This window comes from Rhinatrema bivittatum, chromosome 1 (assembly GCF_901001135.1).
Source record: "Rhinatrema bivittatum chromosome 1, aRhiBiv1.1, whole genome shotgun sequence".
NCBI lineage: Eukaryota > Metazoa > Chordata > Amphibia > Gymnophiona > Rhinatrematidae > Rhinatrema > Rhinatrema bivittatum.
In genome coordinates, this window is record NC_042615.1 from 60,874,609 (window position 1) to 60,900,515 (window position 25,907).

Consider the following 25,907-nt stretch of genomic DNA (forward strand, 5'->3'; position numbering starts at 1 on the left):
TGGAGTACTTTCCCTTTGAAAAACGTTCCTGCACAACTTTGTTTGCACCTGCATTTTGTGCCAGTGCTTTTTCCAGGTAAAGGTACACACATGCTTTTGAAAACGTAAAAGGTCTGTGCATGTTTGCAAGCCCAACCCCAGCCCCGGGAGTACCTTCTTTCACCATGGGTAAAATTACACACACGCTTGTCATTTTCCCTGTGCATAGGGCAGGCAGTTTTCAAAGATCTCACTTCTGCAGGTTAATGGGTTTTGGAACTTGCCCTCTATGGGCCTGATTTTCAGAAGTATTTATCTAGTGACATGCTTAAAACTGGGTTTTTCATGTATAAATGCACTTTACCTGTATAAGTGGACTTTTGAAAATTACTACAATAGTAGTAGCATTTACAATTGTAAATTCTTATGAAAATTACTGCCAATATGTAGGACTGTGGACTGAAGGCCCAATGAGGAGAGGAAACCTTTTTTTTTTTTTTGTTTGAGACATTAGACTTTCCCAAATTATCCTTGAGGGAGAGTTTTCAGTTGCATGTCCCCATTGCATCATCTGAAGCAATGCCGGTGATTAAGTCCTTGACAACATCTCAGGTTTAGATGGGGGTCACCATTGAGCGTTTGGGAAGGGATAAGTAATCCAACTTCTTCCTGCTTCATTCAACTATCCTGGATAAGGAGAGAGATTTTACAGGCCGTCATGCTATGTGGCTGGCAGCTGAGATACATCCTTAGCAGTGTGGACTAACTGGATTGGCTGTTCAGAACTTGCCAGGCACTTGTGACTTGGATTGGCCACTGTTGGATATAGGGTGTTGGACTTGATGGACCCTTGGTCTGACCCAGTATGGCATGTTCTTATGTTCCTAAGTTTTGCTATCATTTACTATGTTACAAGGCAACAGTAGTGGTCACATAGAAACATGAAGGCAGAAAAAGACAATATGGCCTCTCCAATCTGCCCATCCACCCAATTAAATATCACTTCCTTAGAGATCCCCCTGTATTTTATCCCGTGCTTTCTTGAATTCAGATACTGTTTTTGTCTCCACCACCTCCACACTTTCACCATCCTCTGTAGAGAAATATTTCTTAAGATGACTTCTGAGTCTACCCCCTTTCAGTCTCATCTCATGACCCCTCGTTCTAGAGCCTCCTTTCCATTAAAAAGGGCTCAGCTTCTGTGCATGGAAACCTTTGAGATATTTGAATATCTATCATATTTCCCCTATTGCCTTTCCCCTGGGGTTTACATGTTTAGATCTTTGTCTATTCCCATATGCTTTAGAGTGAAGACCACTGACCATTTTAGTAGCCACCTCTGGACCGACTCCATCCTGTTTATCTCCTTTGGAATATAAATGGTCATATCTAAATAATTTTTGTATTCATATCTCGCCTTTCATGAAAGCAGGGAGACCTAGGGATGAAATGTTCAGCATACTGTTCTACGTTGTTACTCTGTACAGCCCCTGGGTTTCTTTCTAAGGTTTTCACTTCACGGCAGCAAAGGCTGCTGACTAGGTTAGTTAATAGAGACCAGGAGGGCTTCACAAATTTCCTTTGGTAATTTGTACAACACCCAGGGAGTGTTCTGTTTGGTTGGATGAAATGAGGTGGTGCCTAATTTCTTTGGATGCAGAGAAGGCCTTTGAAGTGAAGATTCATGCATGAATCCAGAAGACATTTTGAATTTGAGAGTCACTGCCCTAGATTTCTTTTTGTTTTTGTTTCCAGTCTAAATGTACCTCTTTCACAGTATGTTTTGTGTTCAGGAGGCGAGTGTTAACCTTGAACCTGTTACAGTGCACCATGGAGGACAGAGCATTGAGGTTATGGAGATTGGGAGATCCCTTCCTGGGAAAAAAAGATCCTCCTATAATTACCATGTCCTTTGAAAATGTAGACATAAGCGATTGGAGCAGCAGGATCTCTCTCCACTGACACAAGTTAGGGCATACTCGATTCTTTTCCAGATGTGGCTGGGAGAGCTCATAGAGAGGATCCAGTCCCCATGATTTGTGTGCTTTCATCTCCGATTGTTGGCCTGTTCCTTCCAGGTGGGCTTCGTCTTGTCTGCTCTATCTCTTTTGGATATAGCTCTTTTGGTACAAGCCGTAGGAAGAGCACATAGAGCTCTTCAGACTGGGAGAACACCAACTGTACCTTCTTTTGTACAAGAGGGAATGAGAAGATGGGGCATGCTTTTCTGGAGAGTGGTGACAGTAAGACATGTCACTGACCGGGACTCTTTGCATTTCTGCAGCTATATATAAACCATGTAAGATCTTATGCACATATTATTCATCCTTCCAACTGAGAGAAATTTAGCTTCTCACTTTGAGTGCTGGAGAGACTGTGGATGTATTGGAAGACTTTCTTGTATAGCCAGGTTTATAATCTTGTGAATATGGTGGATGTAGTTAATAATACTCCTTTGGCCCAGATTAGTGATTTTAAGAATATAAGACTTGCCATACCGGGTCAAACCAAAGGTCTAGCAAGCCCAGTATCCTGTTTCCATCAGTGGCCAATCCAGGTCACAATTACCTGGCAGACTCCCAGGAATAAGAGTGGATTTTCCCAAGTCCACCTTAATTGTTAATGGACTTTTCCTCCAGGAATTTGTCCAAACCTTTTTTAAAAGCAGCTACACTAAGAGCTTTTACCACATCCTCTGGCAACGAAGTCCAGAACTTAATTATGTATTGAGTAAAAAAAAATATTTCCCTTATTAGTTTTAAAAGGATCACCTAGTAACTTCATTGTGTGTCCCCTAGTCTTTATACTCTTTGAAAGAGTAAATAACCGATTGTTTACTCGTTCCACTCCACTCATTTTATAGACTCCACCTTATCTCCCCTCAGCCGTCTTCTCCGAGCTGAAGAGTCCTAATCTCTTTAGCCTTTCCTCATAGGGGAATCATTCCATCTCCTTTATCATTTAATTGCTCTTCTCTGTGCCATTTCTTTTTTGAGGTGTGACCAGAACTGCACACAATATTCAAGATGTTGCACCATGGAGCGATAGTCATGATATTCTCAGTTTTATTCTCCATTTCTTTCATAATAGTCCCTAGCATTCTGTTTGCTTTCTTGGCTGCTGCTGCACACTGAGCAGAAGATTTCAAACATAGTATCAGCGATGATCCTTTTCCTGAGTGCACACTCCTAATGTGGAACCTTGCATTGTGTAGCTATAATTTGGGTTACTCTTCCCCAAGTGCATCACTTTGCACTTGTCCACATTAAATTTCATTTGCCGTTTGCATGCCCGGTTTTCCAGTTTTGCAAGGTCTTCGTGCAATTTCTCACAATCCTCTTGTGATTTAATAACTTTGAATAATTTTGTCACCTCACTTGTTCCCATTTCCAAGTCATTGTGTGTTTTGCCCCAATACCAATACACAGAACCAAATAAGGCCAATAAGGAAACCTTTATTGTAAGGAAAATTTGTCTTTGGTTTACAAGGTATTGTTGGAAGGAAAGAGAACAGTGCACAGAGTGCAGTGTTTGACTGCTCTCCAAACTCCTTCAGAGAGCTATTACATCTTTCTTCTATACAGTATTCTTGCTATAGGCCCCATAGCCCTCCGTTCCCCTCCCCCGGTCATGCGTTACACAGACTTCTTATAATTTGTCATTTACCATGCATCAAAAAAGGGCACTGCTTCCTTACCCTTAAGCCAGTATAGCCCCCCCCCCCTTCTGACCACAAATGTCCAGCTCTGGTTCTGCATTTCACCTCAGTGCCCGGGCAAAATGCTTCATGCTCTCTGCTAACTGTTGGCAGGCTGGCACCACTGGTTCCTCTTTTGTACATGTTCCTTCTGTGCTGTCTGTCAGTGTCTCTGTAAAGATGCAACGCTCCCTTTAGCTGGAGCATCTTGCCTGACCCCTGGTACTTGTTGCCAGGCAGATTTATACATAGTTTATAAATACATTAAAAAGCAGTGGTCCCAAAACAGATCCCTGGGGCACTCCATTATTCACCTTTCTCCATTGGGAAAATTTATCATTTAATCGTACTCTGTTTTCTATCTTTTCACCAGTTGGCAAGCTATGACAGGATACTGCCTCCTATCCCATGACTTTTTAACTTCCTTAGAAGCCTCTTCTGAGGGGACTTTGTCAAATGCTTTCTGGAAATCCAGATACACTATATCAATTACTCACCTTTATCCACACGTATATTTACGTTTATTTAGGGCTAGAACCTGAGGGAACAAGTCACAGATTTATTTATTTTTTTTATGGGGGTGTGATTTTCTGCTAAATTGGAAGGATTTATCTCACCCTTCCTTTTTTGATTGGTTTGCAAATGGGAGTTGGATGTGTTGAATGCAGAACTTAAGAAAGACAGAGGCACATTGCGTTGGAATTTCTTTGAGTGTGATCAGAAGTCTGAAATCACACCCAGTAATGGATGTGTTGTCGGAGGGTGCTATGATTGTTATAAATAATGGTTTAAGGAGGCAGGAGGAGATGGTAAATAAAGGCATCAGTCCTGGAAAATTTGCCATTTCAGTCTGTTGTAATGGTGGATATTTGATTCGCTGTAAAACATGGGGTAATGTGGATGCTTTCATTGAGATGGATACTTTGTAAGAAAAAGCATAGTTTAAAAATAAATACACTTCAGCAAAGTGTTTCACTTGTTAAAAGCTAATGTTTTATAAACTGTTTCATTAGTATAGTACCTGGGGCAAGACGAGTTTAAAGGATTTAGATGAGCGGTTTCCAAACTGTTCCTTGGCTAGGGAAGTTTTTGATAAACAATTTTTGGTCTTTGTTGTGCAAAAAATCACAGCATTTCCCAGCTGAAGTTCTCGAGAGGACTTCTTTACTTTCATAACTGGGGAGTTTTGGCTTAATTCTAGTATTGTTGTATTTTCTGTAAAAATAAATCATGTATATTTTAATGTTAAATATTTGCTTTCTTGGCTGCTGCTGCACACTGAGCAGAAGATTTCAACGTATTATCAAGGATGATGCCTAGATCCTTTTCCTGAGTGGTGACTCCTAATGTGGAACCTTGTATTGCGTAGCTATAATTTGGGATATATATATAGAGAGAGAGAGAGAGAACGATTGGCAACGACTTTCTGTTCTTCTTTATACAGCACGGACATGAATATAGTCGCCCAGTTTCCAGAAACCTTGTCTCCTACCTTCACAGATGCTGTTGCTGAACCAGAAAAAAGTAAAGGTTGGGTTTTTTTTTTTGTTGTTGTTTTTTTTTTTATTTTCTTTATCCCGTAATGCAAGATGTAATATCTTTCTTTTGGCCGGGCACCTTTGCATCCTACCCTAAAGCCCTTCACGTGTGATGGTGCTGTAAGATCAGGAGGGTAATTGCTCCTGTAAGAGCGCTACGCCAGGTCTTCTGTGCCGCAGGACACAGGGCCAGCCCCAGCACAGGACAGGTTTATATTGCTGTGCTAGATCTCGGTTTCCCAAGTTTGAGCCCGGATGCCACTGCACATATCACCTGAGGTTACCCTGACTGGGCCCTTGTAGACTGAAGCCATTTTCAGTACATGGGGCTTTTTCTTCAAGGCTGTTGGGTCCCATCCTTTTCGCCTGCGTTTCTTTTTCCATATCCGTGTTGTAAGGTGCTGTAGAGTTAGGATGAGGGGTTTTTATAGGAGCTGATAGGGAAATCTTATTTCCTGTCTGTCTGTGGCTCCAGAAAGTTTTATTACCTTAACACCTAACGAGGTGACACATTTTTTTTCCCCTAGAGAGCAGCTGAATAGGATTTTGATGCCCTTCTGGCATTATTTAGAAGCATGGTGCCAATGTCACCCAACACAAATCTTGGGTAAAAAAAAAAGCGGGCAGTGGAACAGTGTCTGTGTGTCACACTCAGTCACACACACATGCACCCTCCCTGCTCTCTCCATCTTACACCCTCTCTCTCTGGGTCACTCACATGGGTGCTGTTTGTAGTTAGTGAGTGCCAAGTAACTTCACCACACGAGAACCTGAGGTGTTCGGTGGCCCCACTACAGCATTTCCTTCCTGCCACCCCAAGCATAACAAGGGCTTGACAGCCCCAACACAACATCCTCTCACTCCTTCCCCACTGCTTCCCCCTTCTTTCTCTCTGTCCCCCATTCCCACCCATTCTCTCACTCCCTCCTGCTCCACCCCTTCTTTCTCCAAAAGCTAGCAATGCTCTCCCCCCCTGCCCCCCTCCCCCAAACAGACCACATTCCAGCATTCTCCATCTTCTCCCTTCCCCCAGCTAAACTCCAGTGTACGCCCCCTACCCATTTCCCTCTCCTGCCCCCAAAACTAGATCCCTGAACTCCACCCCCCCCCTTATATCCCCAGGTCTAGACCTCCAGGACTCTCCCCCTCACTCCTTTCCCCCCCCCCCTCCAGGAGTAGATTGCAGCACTCTCCTTCTCCCCATTCTGCTTGCCCCCCCTCCCTGGAATAGACCCTGCACTCTACCCGTCCTCCTCCTCCCCTCTCCTGACATCACTATGTGCTCCAGCCTCCTCAAGATTACAATTGGGACAGTTGACGAAAAACTGGAAAGGAGACTTAGCAGCTCCTTCTTTTTCCTTCTTTTAGCATAAAAAAGCATACTTGGTGTCAGGACATTTTGTAAACGCACTAAGGTTCACAATGAAGGAGTGGGAGTACAGCGGACACACAAATAAACGGATAATGAATGAATACACAGCAAACATTTTATTATCGAATCACAAATAATTCAAGACAAAACAAAAAAACTTCGCTAAGACCCAGCATGGCCATGTTTCAGCAATGTATGCCCGCAGTAGGTTAGATCCTATTGCTCTCCCCTTCCCCCAGTGCTAAACCCAGCAATCTTTCCCACCCCAGATCCACATCCCCCTTCATCACATAGCAGCCACCTGCTGATCATGTTTTCTCTTGAATTATTTGTGATTCCATAATAAAATGTTTGCTGTGTCTGACCAATCCAAACCCCTTTGAATTTTGCCTGCACTTTCATGACTCATTGTATTCCCTTTGTATCTGCTTTCAGTGTGCACTAAAGTTCTGACCATCTACTTTCCTAGGTCTTTATCCAGCAGAAGATATGTGGCCTATACAACCGGTCTGCTTGACAAGCGGATTAAATTATAACCTTGAAAATAATGTAGCATGTGTAGTACAGGAAAACCCTTCTGTACATAACAGGTTAGTCTTGACTTGTATAAATACACGCATTTATTTATTTATTATTTTTTTTTCAGGAAAGGGAACAGATTTTCTCATAACATACTTCCCTTTCCCCACGCTACCCACCGAAGCCATGCAGCCCTCGCTAAATCTTGTGGTGATGAGACTCCTTAATCCCTGTGGTTTGTCTCATCGGTGCTGAGCGCTTGGGACGACGGTGTCGGCAATGATTTGTCCAGCAATGTTATCTTAGCTGCAAGCTGAAATGCAGTTCAGAGCAGCTCTGACTTTCTTTTCCCTGTGGGCAGTCACTTCCGTCGCCTCTGTTGTGCCCCACCAACTCTCCTCTGCTCTCTCCATCTCTCTCTCTCTCTCTATGGGAGCAAGGGGCATCATGGGTCACCCGCAGCTGCCTCTCCTCCATCTCCCCTGCCTGCAGTGCATGCTTTAACTCTAGACAGAAAGCACGTGTGTGGAGCAGGGAGGAAGGAAAGACAAGGGACAGCCACAGTAAGGGGGGGAGGGTGCAGGCCTGCTGTTCTGCGAGAAGGGAGCGGGATCGAGGGGGAGGCATGGCCTGGTGCTCTTTGTAAAAGAGGAAGAGGCAAAGTTGCATGGCTGATGGTGGGCACCTGCAAAAGTACTTGTGGCTTTATGGTTTATTGTCTTTCCTGAATCGCTTTGCTACAAGTAATCAAAGGGGACGTACGATATAATAAAAAAAAATGTATATAAATGTTGAGTCCTGCAGAAGCCCACGTGTTCAGTGTCTTGTGGAAGTGGATGCCTCCAGGGTAAACAGACCATTAGATAAGCATCGCTGTCTAACCCATTAAGGGGGTAATGCTCAAAAAAATGGGTTGATTTGCGTAAATGCTCCTTATAAAACTATGTGGGGTATGAGTGCAAACCCGATTTCATGCATATTTTTATGCACACAAACGATAGCTGATCCGAGGGGGGTAGAGTTAGGATTTCTGCTTATACTTTTGATTTTAAAAAGTGCAAAGAGCAGGTGTAGCTTTGTGAGGGCTGGATTGTGTGGTTTATCTGAGATAATTTTCAAAGTGAATTTATGTGCCTCGCCAACCCATAAGTCGCACGGAGTGTTCTGAAATTATCCTCCCTATGTATGATTTACAGGACATTATGAAAATGTAATCTTTTTGATTGTTTATACCCTCAAAATCACTAGCCCATGTTGCTGCTGCAAAGCGCAACGTTCGATGGGAGAACCTGGCAGGAGGAGGTCAAAAATAGATCCATGACGGCAGGAAAAGGCCATATGGCCTATCTGGTCTACCCATCCACATCAGCTGCTCGGCTCTCCAGTTCCTACCACGCCCTCAGAGCTCTTCTGTGCTTGTCCCGTGCCTTCTTGAACCCAGATACTGTCCTTCTCTCCACCACCTCCACGGGGAGGCTATTCCATGCATCCACCACGCTCTCTGAAAAGAAATCCTTCCTTTCACCCTCTTCCATGACCCCTTGCTCCAGAGCCTCCTTGCTACTGAAAGAGGCTCGCCTCCTGTGCATTCATACCTTGAAGGTTATCTAAACATTTGCATCACATATATCCCCATCCTGTCTTTCCTCTGGGGCAGAGGTTCCCGAACCTGTCCTGTCCCGAACCTAACTGCATTCATGTTCGTCACTTCCATGACTGCCTCTAGATCCGGGACTTTATTTCCCATGCTGTGGCATTAGTATGCTTAGATTTCCCGAGATCCTTTTTTCCAATTTCTATACGAACATTTAACGTTGTACTTATTTGAGGGCGGTTTTTTCACCCATCCCTGAGGATCATAGTGTAAATTAACACATGTGCAGTTGCTGTATTGTGTTGTCTTAGTTTTACATTTAAGACGACTCTTCCAGCTCTCAGAGGCTTCCATGAGCTTACACTTGTGATGTTTTATCGGGCATTACTGTGGAGAAAAACACATCTATATATGGTTTTGCTGGGCTTTTTAGATATGTCAGGCACCCTAATGAAATTCCCTGCCATGATTTCTATAAAGTAGTCACACTGGTGATTTTTCCACAGTTATGTTGACTGGAATGCCACTTGTGACGGCCACCAGCTCTCCAACATGTATAGCCCATTACACATGGAGGACTATAATTCTTTTCCAGAAGGTAAGGTTCTTGTTTACTGATCAAATTTGCAAAGTGTGTGTGTATATTTGTGTATATACCCAAAAAGCAAAGCGGAAGCCGATCCAGTTGGCTGTGTTACAGTGAAAACAATAGGAATCGGATGATCACAAGAAGCCCTTTATTTCAATGCCCGACTCTGGCCGAGTTTCGCTCATAGAGCTGCCTCAGGGGCATTTCAATTGGCAGGAGTTAAAATATGCCTGCTGGGCTGCTGTCAAAATGTCACAATATCACATGTGAACATGCACTAATTCCTGCGGAATGCTCTGACATTCATTCTGCTAGCATGCTATTCCTATTGTTTTTACTATTTGTGTATGTATGCATATTGCTATCATATAGATAGATAGAGATAGATATTTGTGTATATATAGATATATAGATATAAATCTAACTATAGATATATCTGTAGATATATATATGCATTTTATTTATTTATTTGTTTAGATTTTTCTTATATTCTGCTTTTCGGCACTTCAAAATGAATTACATTCAGGTACTGTAGGTATTTCCCTAACCCCAGAGAGCTTATAGTCTAATCCCCGGGATTCATTATTCCGCTATAAATATAATATAAATATAGTGGAATGATGGCCCGCAGGGAGAAAAAGGGGCGGGGACAAAAGTATGCAGCTGGCCGCAGCGCAGCAGTGCGTTTTTGTCCAGGGCGGTTGTGGCCGGGCTGCACACTTTCGCCCTCTTTCTGGCAGTACTGCAGGCGGCAATGTGGAAAACATTATCGCCCGCAGTGCTGCCGCCCACACTCCTCCCCCTTCCCCTGATTTACATCGTACCGCCATGATGCGGCCGGTGTCGCGTTTTGAAAAATGACCCCCTACATGTTTGTACCTGAGGCCACGGAGGGTAAAGCGACTTGCCCAGGGTCACAAGGAGCGAGAGTGCATTATAAATATATTTCTATGTAAATAATTTTTCAGTGCATCCGGACTTGCAGAGCATGTGTCTCTCAGATTTCGTTACTACTGGCAATGTTCCTGAGTGGAGTTTTGGATGAGGAAAGGAGGCTAAGGAGGGAGCTGTGGAAAAAACCTTTTCAGCACTGCTGTCTCCTCGGGCATAAAATATAAACCAGAATGAAAAGGGAGGCTTTAACAGCTTCATTTAAGTAGCAACCCAGGGCCAGATGGAATAAGGTGCACGTTAAATCTATGGAATGAAATTCACTTCAGAGGGATTGGGTTTTTTTTAAACTGGTACAGTAAAAGAAAATTTCTACTCCCGATGCAGTAAGCAAGTGATATGCCAATGCATCGGGACTTTAAAAAAGAAAAAAAAAAGCATGCAAGCCTGAGTTAAAATGTGCATTCAAGTTTTTGCAAAGGTGGAGCCCACATTTTAATGTGGGAAAGAACTGGGGGCGTTTACGGGGGATGGGAGCAAGATCCCAGCGCTGCAGGTAAAGAAGGCACTGGGCAGAGAACAAAACCTTCTCTCCCCCCCCCCCCCCTTTTATGTGCCTAAAATTTGATTCATGCACGTAAAAACAAAAGTTTTCAGTGCTGAGAATATTTGTTGTGCAATATATAATGTTTGGCAGTCTGTGGGACTTTCCGCCGAGCCTCACACACACGGCAAGGTGCCACCTCCGGCCGACCCCCCCATAGGCACGCACGCGCCTGACATCATCTCCATGGATGATGTCATCGGTCTCTGGACTCGCTCACCTCGCCTCAGCAACGGGTCTCCTACAGTCCTTGCAGTATGTGTTGCCAGCATTCCTGAGCCTCATGCAGTCTTGCATTGCCTCGTCTTCCAGCCCAATCTTGTCCAGCCTTGTCGTCCAGCCCAGCCTGTCCAACCTGCCTTCCTCATTCTCCCTCGGATTGCCGCTCCAGATCTTGACCTCCTACCTGGACCTGACTGTGATTGCCTCCTGCCTGGATCTGACTTCTAGCCTGCACTTGACCACTCTTGTTTGCTGCCCTCCCCAACCTCGACCCGTCCCTGACTCTGCCAGAGCTTGCCGCCTCCTCTGACTCTGCTGTGTCTCTGGACTCTAGCCATGACCTCTGTCCCAGGGCCCCCGCCTAAGTCCTGCCAGCCGCCAGAATCCAAGGGCTCCACCCAAGAAGGAGGCAGCTAGTATAGGTGAAGCTCTAGTCTGGCCCGTTACCAAATCTGTTTGCCAGCTGCCGGCACAGGCCTCAGGAGTTCGCCCTTGAGGCTGCGTCAACTATGCCGCAGCACTAATGCCGCACACACCCCCTACCCTTTACAAAATAATATTTTGGTGTTAATATTCAAAGAGTTATGGTGGCGTTGCATATGCGTGCATAAGTACCACGTATGCATGTCTGTGCTATTTTATAAACCTCTAGAGAACGCGCCTACCTGCAGGGTCACGTGTAAATGTAAACAGGGCGGGCGGTTTACGGGCCTTAAGGGGCGGGTTCGGAAGCACGCGCACGTGTTGCTAGTTTGTAAGCGGTGCATGTGCAAACATTGCAGAACTTCTCCGTACACTTTCCCACCTGCTAATTGAGCCACGCAGTTGAAATCACACTTTTTCTCTGTAGTTTACGGGTGGGAGGTCTGGGAGAACTGGTGGGGGCGGTTCAGGGTGATCTTGTGGCGGTGTCCGGGAGCTGGTAGTCCCAAGTATGAACTCTAGTGTTTTCAGAAGGAAAGCATGCGCATATGTTATACAATACCTGCCTCCGCATTTAATTCTGGGCTATTACGTGCAAATTGTTACAGGCCCTGGGTGGGTTCCATTCTAAAAACGTACACATTCTTTCAGCTACTGGGCACGTAAAATGCATGCGCATATTTTTATAAAATGATTAGAGAAACCGTGCACGTTTCCGCATTACAAATATGCGCGTGTTCTTTCGGGGCAGAAATTCCCGGTATTTTATAAAGTGTACAGCTCCCGCCACCGGTTTATAAAATCCTAGCGTTACATCTCCGTGGGCCCACTTGCATGTGCAAATGTTGTACCGTGGATCATTTTGATTCCTTTATGTGCAGAAAACATGCTTTGTGCGGTTTCTGCATGTAAAATCTGATTTTTAGGCACAAAAAATGTGTTCTCTGCATAAATCCTGACCACAGGTCCCCCGGCACCTGAACTCCAACTTCTACCCATAAACTAACATTTACACCTCCTCAGTCTCCAGAGCTGGAGAAAAGCACAAGTGAGGCCAGCGCTCCTCTCTGCATCGGGGGAGGGTGGGGGGGGGGGCGTAATAGCTAATGCCATTATTAGCATGGGAGGGCATTAAGGTGGGCACACATTTTTGCACAAGGCAACTTGCTTAATTGGCAGTAGAGTGTGTGCCCAACTGCAAGTTAAATTGTGCTCTCTGCCAAGGGCACCTTATTATATCAGCCCCCAAGTAATCACAGTGTCATGCAAAGTTTAGAAATAGTTACAAACAAAAAGATTTTACTAGTGTAAGAAGTGGTATTGCATCTTCTCAGAAAATTATATAATGAGCACAGAGTTGGTGAAAAAATTTATTTCTTTATTTTTACAAACTTGCAAGTACGGGTGGCATACAGAAGTAGGTACGCCCACAAAGCTAAAACAACTTACTATTGTACATTGGCTTATCATTTTACTCCTCCCCATCTCAGGATACTCAACCTAGCTGATGCCTTCATTTCAGTGTTATCTCTGCTTCAGGCATTTGTCATGCGTTTCAGACGTCCCATGCTTTTTACATTTTTCTTAAACAACATATTCTAATGCCAAGTTTCAACTTTCAATTTTCACCTAAAAATTGGATGTACATTTGCTGCGTCCTACATGCTGTTCCTAAATGGCAATTTTTCTTGTTAATTTGCACTGCTATGAGAAAGTCTTTGTTAGAATCAGGTGCAGGGAGGGATGTGGGAGGAGATACATCCTTACACATTCTTTACCTTGCTTGTAACTATATATGCCAACCTAAGCAAAATTTATTATGCTGTGTAGTTAGTGTTTCTCAGCAAGAAGGGAGGAAAAAAGGGTGGGTGGGGGCTGGCTGCGTTTCTTTGCAGCTCTGCTTTCTACAGCTAGAGATTTCTTTACCAGAAATTAGAATATAAGAGAATAAAGAAATACAATTCTATTTCTATATTGTATTACCATCTGTAATAGCAATGTTAGTGAGCCCTAGCTCACACTAGTATCAGAGTTTGAATTTGACCAAATTTTGTTTTCCCCTAATCAGGTTAGCAAGACAATACAGGGGTAGTCTCTGTGGCGTAAAGATGTTAGATATCCTTCTTGCTTTGCACACAGTAATTTGCTTTTAGTTGGCAACTTGTGCATCTCCTCCTTCCTTCCGCTTTTCCTATTGGTCTTCTCCTTTCCTCTCCCTTGTACTTCCTCTCAATTGCTGTTTTTTCCCCTCCTTATTTTGTAGTCACCCCCCCCCCAACACTTCCTTGCAGGGCTTTTCAAATTCAAACAAACTTTATTAGCATGGCAATTTCCCTGCCTGCTAGCAGTGGACTGATTTCACTATGGCAACCCTCTGAGGCACCTCCGTTTCTCTGACTGCTGCTAGAGAGAGTACATTGAGAACATGGAGTCACCTTTACAAGTGGCTTAGCTTCACTTGATGGCTGCTGGATAATTACTGTGTGTGCTTCAGTGGGTTACTAATAGTTACAGCCTGCAGACCTAATTCAGAATAGGGTGATCTTGGGGCATGGCTACATTTAACCTCTATAGTAGGGTTGCAGAAGGACCTTACAGTCAGTTTACTTTCAAAACAGAGGGATGCATAACATCAAGTTAATGATTACAGAATGCAGTTTCTCCTGTTATAGCTTTGAGCCGTGCTGGTTGGCTTATTCTAGCAGACTTAGTAACATTTCCGCGTGGTGTTACCGGAGGTTGGGATGTGCGCTTGCTCCCAGACTTCTGGGCTGCAAAGCTGCTGCCACTGCTTGTCATTTCTACAGCGCTGCTCGCAGCGCCGCACTAATACACACAAGAGACAGATCCTGCTCCTTGGAGCTTGCAGTCTATTCAAGACACACAGACAAGACAAAACAGGCTTCAGAAAAAAATGTATTTATGACAGTAAAAGTCGTTCATGTTAACAAGGCAGTTATCAGGGAGAGTCAGGGCTCAAGATTTAAAAGCAACCTAAAAAAATGTGGGATTTTAGGTGGGACTTCAGGACGGCCAGAGATGGGAGGGCGTGACACACCAACTCAGGGAAGCTGTTCCAAGCGTTTGGTGCAGCAGGGCAACCCGCACAGAGTTGGTAATTTTCACTGAGCACAAGCAGCTTGCCTGCTGAATGGCGCTGACCAGGAAGGGATGGAAGGAGAGATAATGAGCTGCAGAACAAAGGCACTTGCAGGAGAGCAGGATACGCTTGAACTGCAGGCAGTGTGGTGATTTGAGAAGAGGGATTACATTGTGCTAATGACAGTGGAGAAAGAGAAGTCCTGCAGCTGAGAGTCTGTGCCTGTGCTCTGGACCATGGCACTGTTTTGATTTTGTTTGGTTATATTAAAGCTTGCCTGGCTGTGCTAAGGATTCAGCCCAGCCGTGCAAGGAGGTGTGAACTGGATGATAGAAATGACCTGACTAGTGATAAGAGAAAAAATATTTAAGAGGAATTTAAGAAGGAGAGGAGGAGGAGGAGGGGATCATAGACAAAAAGCTAAGTTTGCATACAACAGGGGAACAGACAAAGTCGTCACCTACACAAAGAGCTTCAATTCACGGTGGAAAGATTGGTGCAGGGAGACCGCAGGTGCACCTGGGAGGATGAAGATCTGTGCAGCAGTACAAGGAGAAGCCGATTTACTGGCAGTTTGCCTGCAAAAGCCTAAGAAGATGTCAGAGTACATAGATGGGAGTAAAATGCAGACCTCCAGCACATGGACAAGAGGATGATTCTGACAGGAGGAGAGAGAGAGCACGTGGATAGCATCCAAGAGACAGTGCTGCTTCTAGGTGTATAGCAGTAATGAATAGGCCTCAGACAGCTTTCATGGCAGGCAGGCAGAGAGAAGGCAAAGAGGGTTTGTCCTCCCGAGCCTCTTCCTTTTATTGTACATTCATACAAAGGCAGATGATGTGTCATTACATGATTGGCTACTTTCCCATAGCAACAGAAGAGTCATTACACCATTGGCTTTGGCTCAGGGGGTGTGCACGGATCATATCATTGGCTGCTGAAATCTATACCTCCTGACTTTGTCCTGCCTCTGACTAGGGAACACCCAGCCCCTCCCCCAGGAATTCAGGGCCAACAGGTATCCTTTCCCAGGCAGAGACTTAAGCACAAGTGATGCTTTTATTCAGGCAAAGGTCAGGGAGAAGGGAAGTTAGTGTTTAAACCCTGATGAAATGGCTTGCTGGCAAGCGCATATTTCCCACATAGGTGATTTCGTTCTACTGGATGCAGATTAAAATCTATTGTATTTATTTATTTAATACATACTTAATATTCCACCTTTCAGCCATTTCAAAGTGGCTTACGTTCAGGTACTGTAAGTTTATTTCCCTGCCCCAAGAGGGGAGGGGGGGGGGTGTCACATTCTCAGGGCCAGATTCATTAAGGCTTTTCTCCCATTTTATGTCTATGGGAAAAACCCTTAGTGAATCAGGTGCTACATTTGTAGCTGAGGCAATGGAGGGCTAGGTGATGCCCAAAGGTCGCGACCTACCTGCTGCGTCTTCAGCCAGGCATTGGATAAGGCCTGACTGCCCTTCAAGGACGTGCCTCAGGCAGGATTAGTTGAAAAGTCCACCCGAGGGGAAGGCTGTATTGGATGGAGACGGTGTCACTGAGCTCATGGCTGCAGCAGATTTAGGGTTAAGTGATCACTGTACAGTGTGGCTCAATATTAGACTCTGATCTGTCTGTATTGGAACCTCTCCCCAATATGGTTCTCTAAGGGCACTGGAAAATTTAGAAAATACAAACATTTTAGAAAATATAAGAAAACACAGGCGGAGGAGGACGACAGGCAGACTCCTCAGGGAAAACAAATGAAAGCAGGGAAAGGTCTAAATAGAGGGGGGGAAAAATACCCAGTCAATAAAAGGATAAGATGAAACCTCAATTAGGGTGATGAAAACCCAAAGAGAATTGGAGAAAGTGGGGGTTAGTAAAGAGAGGAAGGAACCAGCGGAAGGCAGAAATCTTAAACACGTTCTTTTGCTGAGAAAAATGTTTTATTTACTTAACTATAATTCGATTAAACTGCTCTTCTTCCCTTAATACATCAAAATGGTGTAAAAAAAAAAATCTCCCTTCACCACACATCCAAAACAAAACTCCCCCGTCCCATCTCACACCTTCTTTACCATAAAATGAAAGCCTTCAATTTATAAACAAAGAAGTCCACCTCCTCCTTACCTATAAAGTTACACCCCCCCCCCAAATCTGTAGAGTAGAATTAAAGGGTCTAACTTCTTAACATGCCATGGGCTCAACTTAAAATACAGAAAAAGGGGCAACCCCTGGCAGAAAGGAAAGACCATTATAATCCCTTAGCTCCCTGCTAGGGGCAGAACCTGGCAAGGCAACTAAGGCTTTTACCTTTTTTTCTAAAAAAAAAAAAAAGTAGTTCAGCTTGATCCGAACAGCCAAAGGAAGAGAATTCCTCAGGATCAGACCGAAATAGCTTTAATGCCCTCCGACTTGTTGAAATTAGATGCAAAGCTTGGAAGATCTCAGTCACCTGGCAGGGATGCAAAGTATGACGACCGATGCACAGGACGTGGCAGAGTCCTGAGATGGGGACATCGGAAGGTGAAAGATGAGATCTTTACATTGTAATCTAGACCTAGGCAGGATACAGAGAAATGAATATTGTGAAATGATTGCAATCTCACTTATAGAGGAAGACGACTTGAAGTACTTGCACAAATGAGTAGATCGGGCCATGGGACCGGATGGCGTATACTGAAAGAGCCCGAGAGCAGTGGACATGGCCTTTTTAGATTCCAGGAAGGCTCTTGACATTTGTTCTGCATTGAATCAAACTAGCCAGTATGACTAGGCCAGGAATTTTAATTTAAGGAAGAGCAGTTAAGCAATATAACTCAGCGTGGTAGTCAGTGGCGTTTATTCTAGGGAGGTGAAATGATCAGTCTTAGGTGCCTTGCAGCTCAGTGCTAGGGCCATTCTTTTCAATAGCTTTCTTTGCATCATTGCAAAGGTTCTTCGTGGAAAAATATCCATTTGCAGATGAGACACGAATTTGTAACAGCAAAGGCACATTGGGATGTAAGTATGGAAAACTGATAGGGACCCCCCCTCCCCCCCCCCCCCCCGAATAAAAATTGGAAGAATGGTCTCCGGTTCGGAAACTGTGCTTCACTTGAAACAAACCTGTAAAATTATGCATCTGGGGGGACCCAAATCCATTGCCAGTTATGAGTTAGAAAGACGAGAATTGGAAATTGCCAAAGAAGAAATAATTAGGCATAAGCATCTCAGATGACCTGAGGATTACCAGTCATTGTGTAAGAAAGCAGCAGTGAAAGAGAACGGTATGCTTGGGTGTATGAGAAGGAGCATTGCCACTAGTCCACCTTAGGATGGAAGGAGTTCAGAGAATCGTACAAGGCTTGAAATACAAACCCTAATGCAGAGAAGCTTATGGCATGCAAACCAAACTCACTTGTAATAGAGCAGAGAAAAAGGAGGATCTGATAGCATCGTTCAAGAATTTTAGCGGGCTTCGGAAAAAGCAGGAGGCGTTTTTCATTTAAAAAATAAAGAAATTAAAGGACAAAGAGTCATGATATGAACTTGGAAGAAGGAAGGCGCGGGGAAATATGAATAAATACTATTTTATTGAAAAGGGTGGTGGATCGGCACCTGGGGAGGAAATCCCTCTCTGCTGATGCAGCCCAGTGATTCGGGCTTTGACAATGGGACTTTATCTCTGCCACTCAGCTGATGATGGGAGCATGGCATGCTGGCACCCCTGCTGCATGCTTTTCTTGTCTGCCTCTTCTGATGGCTTTGGTAGGTGCCTGGAATAGTCTGCCAGCATGCTTGGGACAGATGCAGAGGGCAGTGGGTAAGGGCAGGTGAGCGAGCAGTAGGTAAAAGAAATTAGGAGGCGAGCACTCCATACGTGTTGACTAGTTACAGAAGCTCATGTGTTCAGTCACATGGAAGAAGGGGACAAGACAAAGCCAACTTGCGCATAGCATGGTAGGAAGTCAAAGCTTGCAAGAAGCAGCAGAAAGATTAACCAGCATAAACTGTAAAATGGCTTGGATATGTTTTTAGATATAATTGAGAGAAGCCAGGTCCCTAACTGGAGAATCAGGATAATTTGGCTACACTTCCCAGAAGGAGTAGCGTGCTACCGCGAGTCAAACTTATCTGACTGTTGGGAGATATCCAAAGCATAGTGGGTAGAAGGGTAAGGAAGGGTGTTGGCCATCCTTGGAGTAGTGTAGGCAGTCAAGTGTTAATGGCAGAAAACTGAGAGGTATCCTCAGCAAGAGCAGTATAGGCAGGGCAGATGATAGGAGCAAAATGGTCCTGATCTGCCAACCTCTACCGCAAATGTGTTTGTACAACGCTTTTTTGGGGGTAGATTCGCCCCTGCCTTTCACTTGATGAGTAGCAACAGATAATTTGGGGTTTGTAGAATGTCAAATACTGTAAAAAAAAAAAAAAAAAAGGTTTAGTCAGGGAATATTTGGGACAAACAAATATCTTAAAAAGAAATTTGGTGCACAAAGGAGGTGGAGACAACACACACACTGTTAACATCCTCTACTCCACCCTGGACAGTAAGTGGTGTTTGTCAGGCTCCCAGAGTCCATCACCCTGAATATGTTTACTCCAGCGTGGCTGTTGAGGAGACTCTCGATATACAAAATGGTATAAGTACTTTGGCAAATGGGCACTCTTTCTGTAGTTTTGCCCAAAGGCTGCCATTGTGAAGAGATCTAAATGACCACATAAGGAGCTGGCAGTCCTTAAAAAGTAGTAATATGCTTGTTTCAAAAATCATTAGGACTATTAATGTATATTCCCAACCTTGCACATTTAATAATAAAGATGGTGGTCGTGTTTTCTGACCTGTCTCTGTTCCCTTTTTGGACACTCGGCTGGAAAAAAAAAACAGAAGTCTCAGGCATTTTGCAAAATAATGATCCCTCATGAGCTTTGTTTTGAGAGAGGGCGGGGTAGGAGTGCATCTTTTGGAAGTGTCTGTCACCGACACTTACCAACCTACGTAGCAAATATTAAACGTGAAATGATGTCTAGGTACCCTGGTTGAAATTTGCATAAGCTTCGAGCTTGTCAGCGATCACATTAATCCTTGTTGCTGCCCCTTTCACTCGCCTTTGGGGAAAATACTGAAGCTTAACGAACAGTACGAACTGTGTGAAAGCGTGAGGCAAAGCAGGGGAACCTGAACTCTCCGGTCACCTGGTTCGTTAGTGAGGAATTGAAATTTCACAAGAGGGACACGTTGAAATAAAATTTCAGTCATAAATGATATGAGACAGATTGAAGTTTGGGGAGGAAGCAGGGCAGAAATTGCCAAAAAAAAAACCCTGCAAATCGCGGGGCGTGAGCACAGTTTTGAGATGATGCAGCCGTTGCCCAAGGATTTTAACTTCAAGATGGGAACATTTTCCATAAGAAAAAAAAATCATGTGAGGGAGGGAGGGGAGTGGGATTAAGATTCATGTGACCTTAGCCCAGTTGTTAAAGTGAGCATTTTTTATTGCATTTTTTCTGTAGATTTTTTTCTTTTCAAGACTCCCACAGTTTTGAGCAGGAGAAAAAAGTCCCCAGAAGAAATAGCAGAAGAAAAAATGTAGCGTAAAAGTCCCACAGCACTTTTTACTGAACTTAACGTGCTCTCAGCGTAAGGGATGCACAAAACTCCTGGAATGGGTTTTTCTTGCTTTATTTAATCTGTAGGGTTTGTTTGTTTTTTCTGTCACCTTTCCAGAAGATGCGGTAAATTAAATCCTTGGGTAGAAAAGTGCACAAGCCTGCAAGCAAACTGCCCTCGAGGCTTCTTGCCCTGGGTGAACGCGCGTCGGTGTGTTTTCAGCAGTTGCTTTGCAGATCCCGTGTCTTCTTTCGCCGTCCCCAGAAACGCGACCCCCCTGTAGGATGTGGGGTGGTAACAGCAACTTGAGACGAGCACGTTTTCATGTCGCAGAGAACCTTTAGCTGTGAAACTTCAGCTGCTGTTGTAATCAGCAGCTGTGACGATCTGAGCAACTTTAAGCAACACGCATGGCTACAGAGATCTTTATCTTGTGTGATTTATCGTTTGATTGTAGAAAACATGAACTACCACGCTGGTTTCCCAGGTTCCGAAGTCCAGAGTCCAGCATTCGTCGGGCACAGCTGTCAGTCTTCCTGGAACATGAATACGCCGGCGCCTGCTGCTCCTCCTCCTCCGCCGCAGGCGCCTGATCTCCCCACGGCCTGGGACCCAGCTGGCTACCCCAGCTCCTCGGTGAGTGCCCTCCTGCTCCTGCCACGGGTACCGGCCAGCAGACGAGTCTGCGGTGCTCATTTAATTCCAGGCGCATGCGTGTTTTAGGGCGGTGGTCCCCAGCCCTGTCCTGGGGGCCCCACCAGCCAGTCGGGTTTTCAGGATATCCACAATGAATATGCATGAGAGAAAATTTGCATGCTATTGAGTGCATGCAATAGCATGCAAAATTTCTCTCATTTATATTCGTTGTGGATATCCTGAAAACCCGACTCGCTGGTGGGCTCCCAGGACAGGGTTGGGGACCACTGTTTTAGGGTACATAGCACTGCAGAAGCTAATACACAGAATTTAAGATGGACCCGGCCATGTATGACTACAAGGAGGCTAACATGACTTGCTGGGGATCATACAGGACGAGGGGAAGTGAAGAGAGGTGTGCAGGCTAATGGATTTGTGCTATACCACAGTCCCTCCTTATATGGCTGATTCATGAACTCTGACAGCCCTTCACACACTAGAAGGTCAGCTTCCAAAGAGTTTGGAAGAGTTGCGTTCCTAAATTGGCTCTCTTGAAAACGTACTAGGGCTGAGTCCTTAAATTTAGATTTCTGGTTTCAATAGACCCCTAAATTTAGGGGCCTAAAAAGAAGGGATATCTACAGGGGCCAGAGTTAGGGTGAGGAGGGGGGAGGTTGGGTGCTTAACACTGACTTTCAGCACTAGGCACCCAACCTAGGAGCCTAATTCTAGGCAAATGAACAGCAGTCCTAAATTTACGGGCCTATGTTTTAGGTCTCTAAATTGAGTTGAATTTTCAGCTGAAAACTTACAGGTGAGTTTTCAGAGGAGTTGAGCATTAAGTGCATTAATGCTGGTAAAACAATTCAATAGCATATACTGTAGCAATTTTCAAAAGCCACTTAATGCAGGTAAACTGCAATTACCCTTGTAAAAACCAGCTTTAAGCATGTAAATGCTTTTGAAAATCAGGCCCACAGGATCCTAAGTTCTGCTGAAGTAGGCATCTAACTTAAATGACTAACTTAAACTCCTTTTTTTTCTGGGTTTTTGTTTTTTTTTAAATATTGGCCTCTAAGCTTACATTTAGTTATTGCCACTTGAGGAATTTTTATATTTGTTAACAGAGCATTTAAATTTGAAACAGCTGTTGATAGAATAGCAGCTTGGTTTCTTTTCCCTCATCCCTCCATCCGTGCTGCTAGTAAATCAAGACGCCCTATAAAATAAGATCTGGAAAGAAAGAGAGAGAGAGGTTCCACGTTCTAGCAGCTGTTTTGGATCCACAAAAAAAGTGGAACCTCCGGTAGACTGCGATACATTTTATTGGCCCATTTTATTGCATTTTGAGCGGTGGTTTCCTCCTTTCAACCTTGCAGCCACATCTGGACCGATGTGGTTTCTTACACGGCATCTTTCTATGTTGGGCTAATAAGTGGGTTGGGATGCTTACACCTAAACTCATGCTTAGGTCTTCGGTTGCTCTTCATTTAAACAATAATGAACATAAATGATGGAAGTTTATAATACAAATTAAAATAAAAAGGAAAGCATCTCCATCTACTGAAATCCCTGGGAGGGGAGGCAGAGACACTTGACAGGATGAAAGGTATCCAGGCTGAACCCTAAGAGCCCGATTTTGTGAGAAGACCTAGGCACCTACAATTTTGAATTTAAAAAAATTTTCCATCTTCAGGCACCTAAGCTTAGGGTCCTAAAATTACAAATCGTCTAAAATTTAGCTCGTAAAAAGGTTGGGCGCAGGCTGCAGGAACAAAATTATTTAGCCGCCTGTAGTTTGGCATTCAGAGCGCGCGGTCAGTATTGGGTTCTAAGTAAACGCGGATGCGCTTATATCTCCAGAGGCGGCAGTGGCGGCGGCGGTGATTAGATTTTAAACTGGCGGTGCAGTGTGATAATGGTGGGAGTCTGCAGTGCAGGAAGCGACAACCGTGGATTGTCGTTATGTAATCATGTTGGCTCCCATGCAAATCCTTCTGCATTCCGAGGCATTTTTGCTTTGCAGGAACTGGCTCTGTGCTAAATAAATAGATACAGATGTCCATCGAAGCAGATAGGATCTGCAGGTTTTACAACATCCACATCAATATTCAGAAGGGTTTGCCTGTCTAACTTTTGGAGTTCGCCAAACAAACCTTCCAGTTTTCAACTAACCCACTGCTAACCGGCTACGCTTATTTTTTTTTTTTGGTCTGGGAAAATGATGGTACCCGCAGCAAATTTAGCTGGCCAAAAAGAGGCGACACTGGGGGTTGTTCCCAGAGCTGGTTTAACTTGGGTCCGCCAGCATGGTCACGCTGGCTGGCCAGAGAGCAGGCCTGAAGTTAAGTCTGGTTAACTTTAGACTGCAGAATCAACTTGAACTTTTTCGGGCTGAAAATCCGGATAAAGTTAAGCATCAAAATTTTCCGGTTAACTTTTATTTGCTGAGGGTTTACTGAATAACGGCCTCATAGTTACTACAAGGCATTCATTTAGCAAACAACTTTCTTTTCTTAAGTAAAAGCTTTAGCGTCAGCTACTAGTAAGTTATCCGATCGATTGATATAAGCAGGAAAAGGAGGAGCCAACCCATTTGTCAGAGGAGACCTGGCAGGGGTGCAAGAGAATCATGAAAGGGGAGGGGGATTCTGAAAGGAGGGGGCAACTATTACAACCACCTCCCCTGCCACTCACCAGAGACTTCCCCTTCCAGCCCTCAGCCAGTGAGCGAGCACACATTTCCCGAGCTGCTGTGCCAGGGAGAGGGGAGAAAAAAACAGGCTGTTAGGAAGACTGGACAAAATAAGTTACCCAGCAGTCTTGGTTTTGTCTTTTCAGCCTTACCTCTCCAGCACCAGAAGCTTGTCGCCTATGTCCGGACTTTTTGGTTCTATCTGGGCCCCCCAGAGCGACATGTACGAAAGCTACTTCCCTGTCAGCGCCAGCTCTGCGCAGGCAGAGCACCTTGAGAATCAGGCAGTGCTGTGTAAGCAGGAGTACTCCTCCAGGTTTAATCCCTTCCATGCCTACATGAACTTGGACATATGGACTACGGCTGCCAATCGGAATGCAACTTTCCCGCTCTCTAGGGACTCTGGGTACTGTGGAAACATGTGAAAGAAAACAAATTCAAGTAATGTGAATAATGTTGCTTGCAGTTTTGATTACTAGGTAAACCAGTTGTTGAAATAGATGACAAGGTTGGTGAATATTTTGGCACTTTTATATGGAAAATAAATTTTTTTTTTTTTTTTTTTTACTGACTTGTGCATTTGGTTCTCCTTTTTACAGGGCGTATCAAGAAAGCGTTTAATTTAATGAAATTCTCTTGTACAATGGAGGAAATCCAAAGAGTAGTGGAGGAGGGTGGAACGCACAAAAACTAGCAGTGATTACAAATCATTACAGGCAGTGGGGTGGGGGGTGGGCGGCCTGCAGTGTCGTTTCGGCCCTGAGCGGGCCTCGCTCCTCTTCTGCGGTCGTAAAGCCCAAAACCAAGTCCAAATTCAGCTGCTCCGTGCAACAAATTACTTTTAAAATGAAAATTTTAATAGAACCTTCTTAAAAAAAAAAAAAGCAGCAAACGTCAAAAGGCCAAAAATATCAGACATAAGTTTATACTCTGACAGAAATTTCCATCAGGGAAAACCTTGTAAATTCACCAGGGGAGTTATTGCCGTCTCCTTTGTAAGTGGATTGGGAAGGTAGCAGAAGGCAGTGCTGGCACCAGTAAGGGGTGGAAACGGCAAAGGACAGTAAAAGAATAGTGGGCAGGGGAGAAGAGGTGAGGTGGAATGGGTGGGGGACGGGTGTAGTCTGTGCAAGGAAGACCTTTCGGTGTTGGAGTGATGCGGCGTGGGGATGCGGGGGGACAGTAACCCACAGAGCTGCCCTCCTCCTCCCCTCCCGGATGCTGAGGTATCACCACAGGAAAGGACGACGGGCAGACTCTTCGTCTGCCGTTTATATTCTCTGTTTTGCTTGTGGAAGCAGAGCATGGAGCCGGCTGCAGGCGCGGAAGTCCAGGCAGAGCAGCTGTGCTTGCTTTTAGCAGCAGGTGGGTGTTGTCCAGGATTGAAGTGTTTCCCTCCAGGAATGTAAAAACGTGCACCGGTGTCTTGATGTGCAGGAGTTACGCATCATTTGCTGTGGTAACAAAACTCACTATGGTGAATGTGAAGTAGTTGGGCTGCACTATCACTTATGCTAGTGCTAACATGTGGAGGAGCACTAGAGAGCTATGAAGGAAGGGAGGAGTAATGTCCCTAATCCATTTAAAAAACTGACCAAGATTTGTATATAAACCAACATCTGAAATCTTTTTTTTTTTCCCCCTTGAACTTTGTTGCAATTTGAGATACTGCCTGGGATAGGGGCGCAGGGTGACTGCTGAAGATGGTGGTGCACCAAACAATTTGCCGCTGCACCGGTGCCCTAGAGCACAGTCCTCCCTCCTGCATTACCCTCGTTTAGCACCACTTTCTCTGAGAGGCAAAAAGCCTCTCAAAAAGGGTTGGGATTCTGCGAGTGGAGGGCTGAGGGTGAAGAGATGTGGTCCACTGGCAGCCTCGCTGGCCTCTTCCTCTTCTGTCACTCTTCCCTGGATGTGTACGTTACGGTCCTGCAACAGGGCCTCTCTCCGTAGGCCACCAGGCAGTTGGTGATGCATGGCTTATCCTGTTTTAAAGTGTATGGTGCCCGTGCACTATGGACTGTATGCCCATGGCACAGAAGAAGCTGTTAAATTACTTAAAATGTGAATTTTATTGGAGAGCTGCTTATTTTGGATATGCAAATGGATGTATAAAACTCCCCCTTGTCGTTTTTTTTTTTTTGTGATGCAGCACATAGCAGGCCTGCTGCCTCGGTGTCTACTGCAGGGCTCGCTGCCTCGGTATCTGCTGCAGGCCTGACGCACACGGAGCAGGGCTCGCTGCCTCTGTATCTGCTGCAGGACACGGAGCAGGGCTCGCTGCCTCGGTATCTGCTGCAGGTCTGATGCACACGGAGCAGGGCTCGCTCCCTCGGTGTCTGCTGCAGGTCTGACGCACACGGAGCAGGGCTCGCTGCTTCGGTGTCTACTGCAGGCCTGATGCGCACGGAGCAGGGCTCGCTGCCTCAGTGTGTGCTGCAGTGTTTCTGAACTACAT

The 25,907-nt window shown here is 44.8% G+C and overlaps 1 protein-coding gene across 2 annotated transcripts in view; it reads left to right on the forward strand.

Moving 5' to 3' along the window:
* TMEM131L (transmembrane 131 like) overlaps positions 1-24,015 on the forward strand; it is a 200,166-nt gene extending 176,151 nt beyond the window's left edge. Inside the window, exons 31-35 of one of the 2 annotated variants that reach the window (XM_029610214.1) lie at positions 5,121-5,200; positions 7,056-7,176; positions 9,206-9,297; positions 20,576-20,754; positions 23,596-24,015. In XM_029610214.1, coding sequence (XP_029466074.1) covers positions 5,121-5,200; positions 7,056-7,176; positions 9,206-9,297; positions 20,576-20,754; positions 23,596-23,874 — 751 coding nt within the window. In that variant the 3' untranslated portion in view covers positions 23,875-24,015. Of the gene's footprint in view, positions 1-5,120; positions 5,207-7,055; positions 7,177-9,205; positions 9,298-20,575; positions 20,755-23,595 lie in introns of both variants that reach the window. The other variant, XM_029610130.1, reaches the window with a different exon arrangement.
* Positions 24,016-25,907: the final 1,892 nt, after the last annotated feature.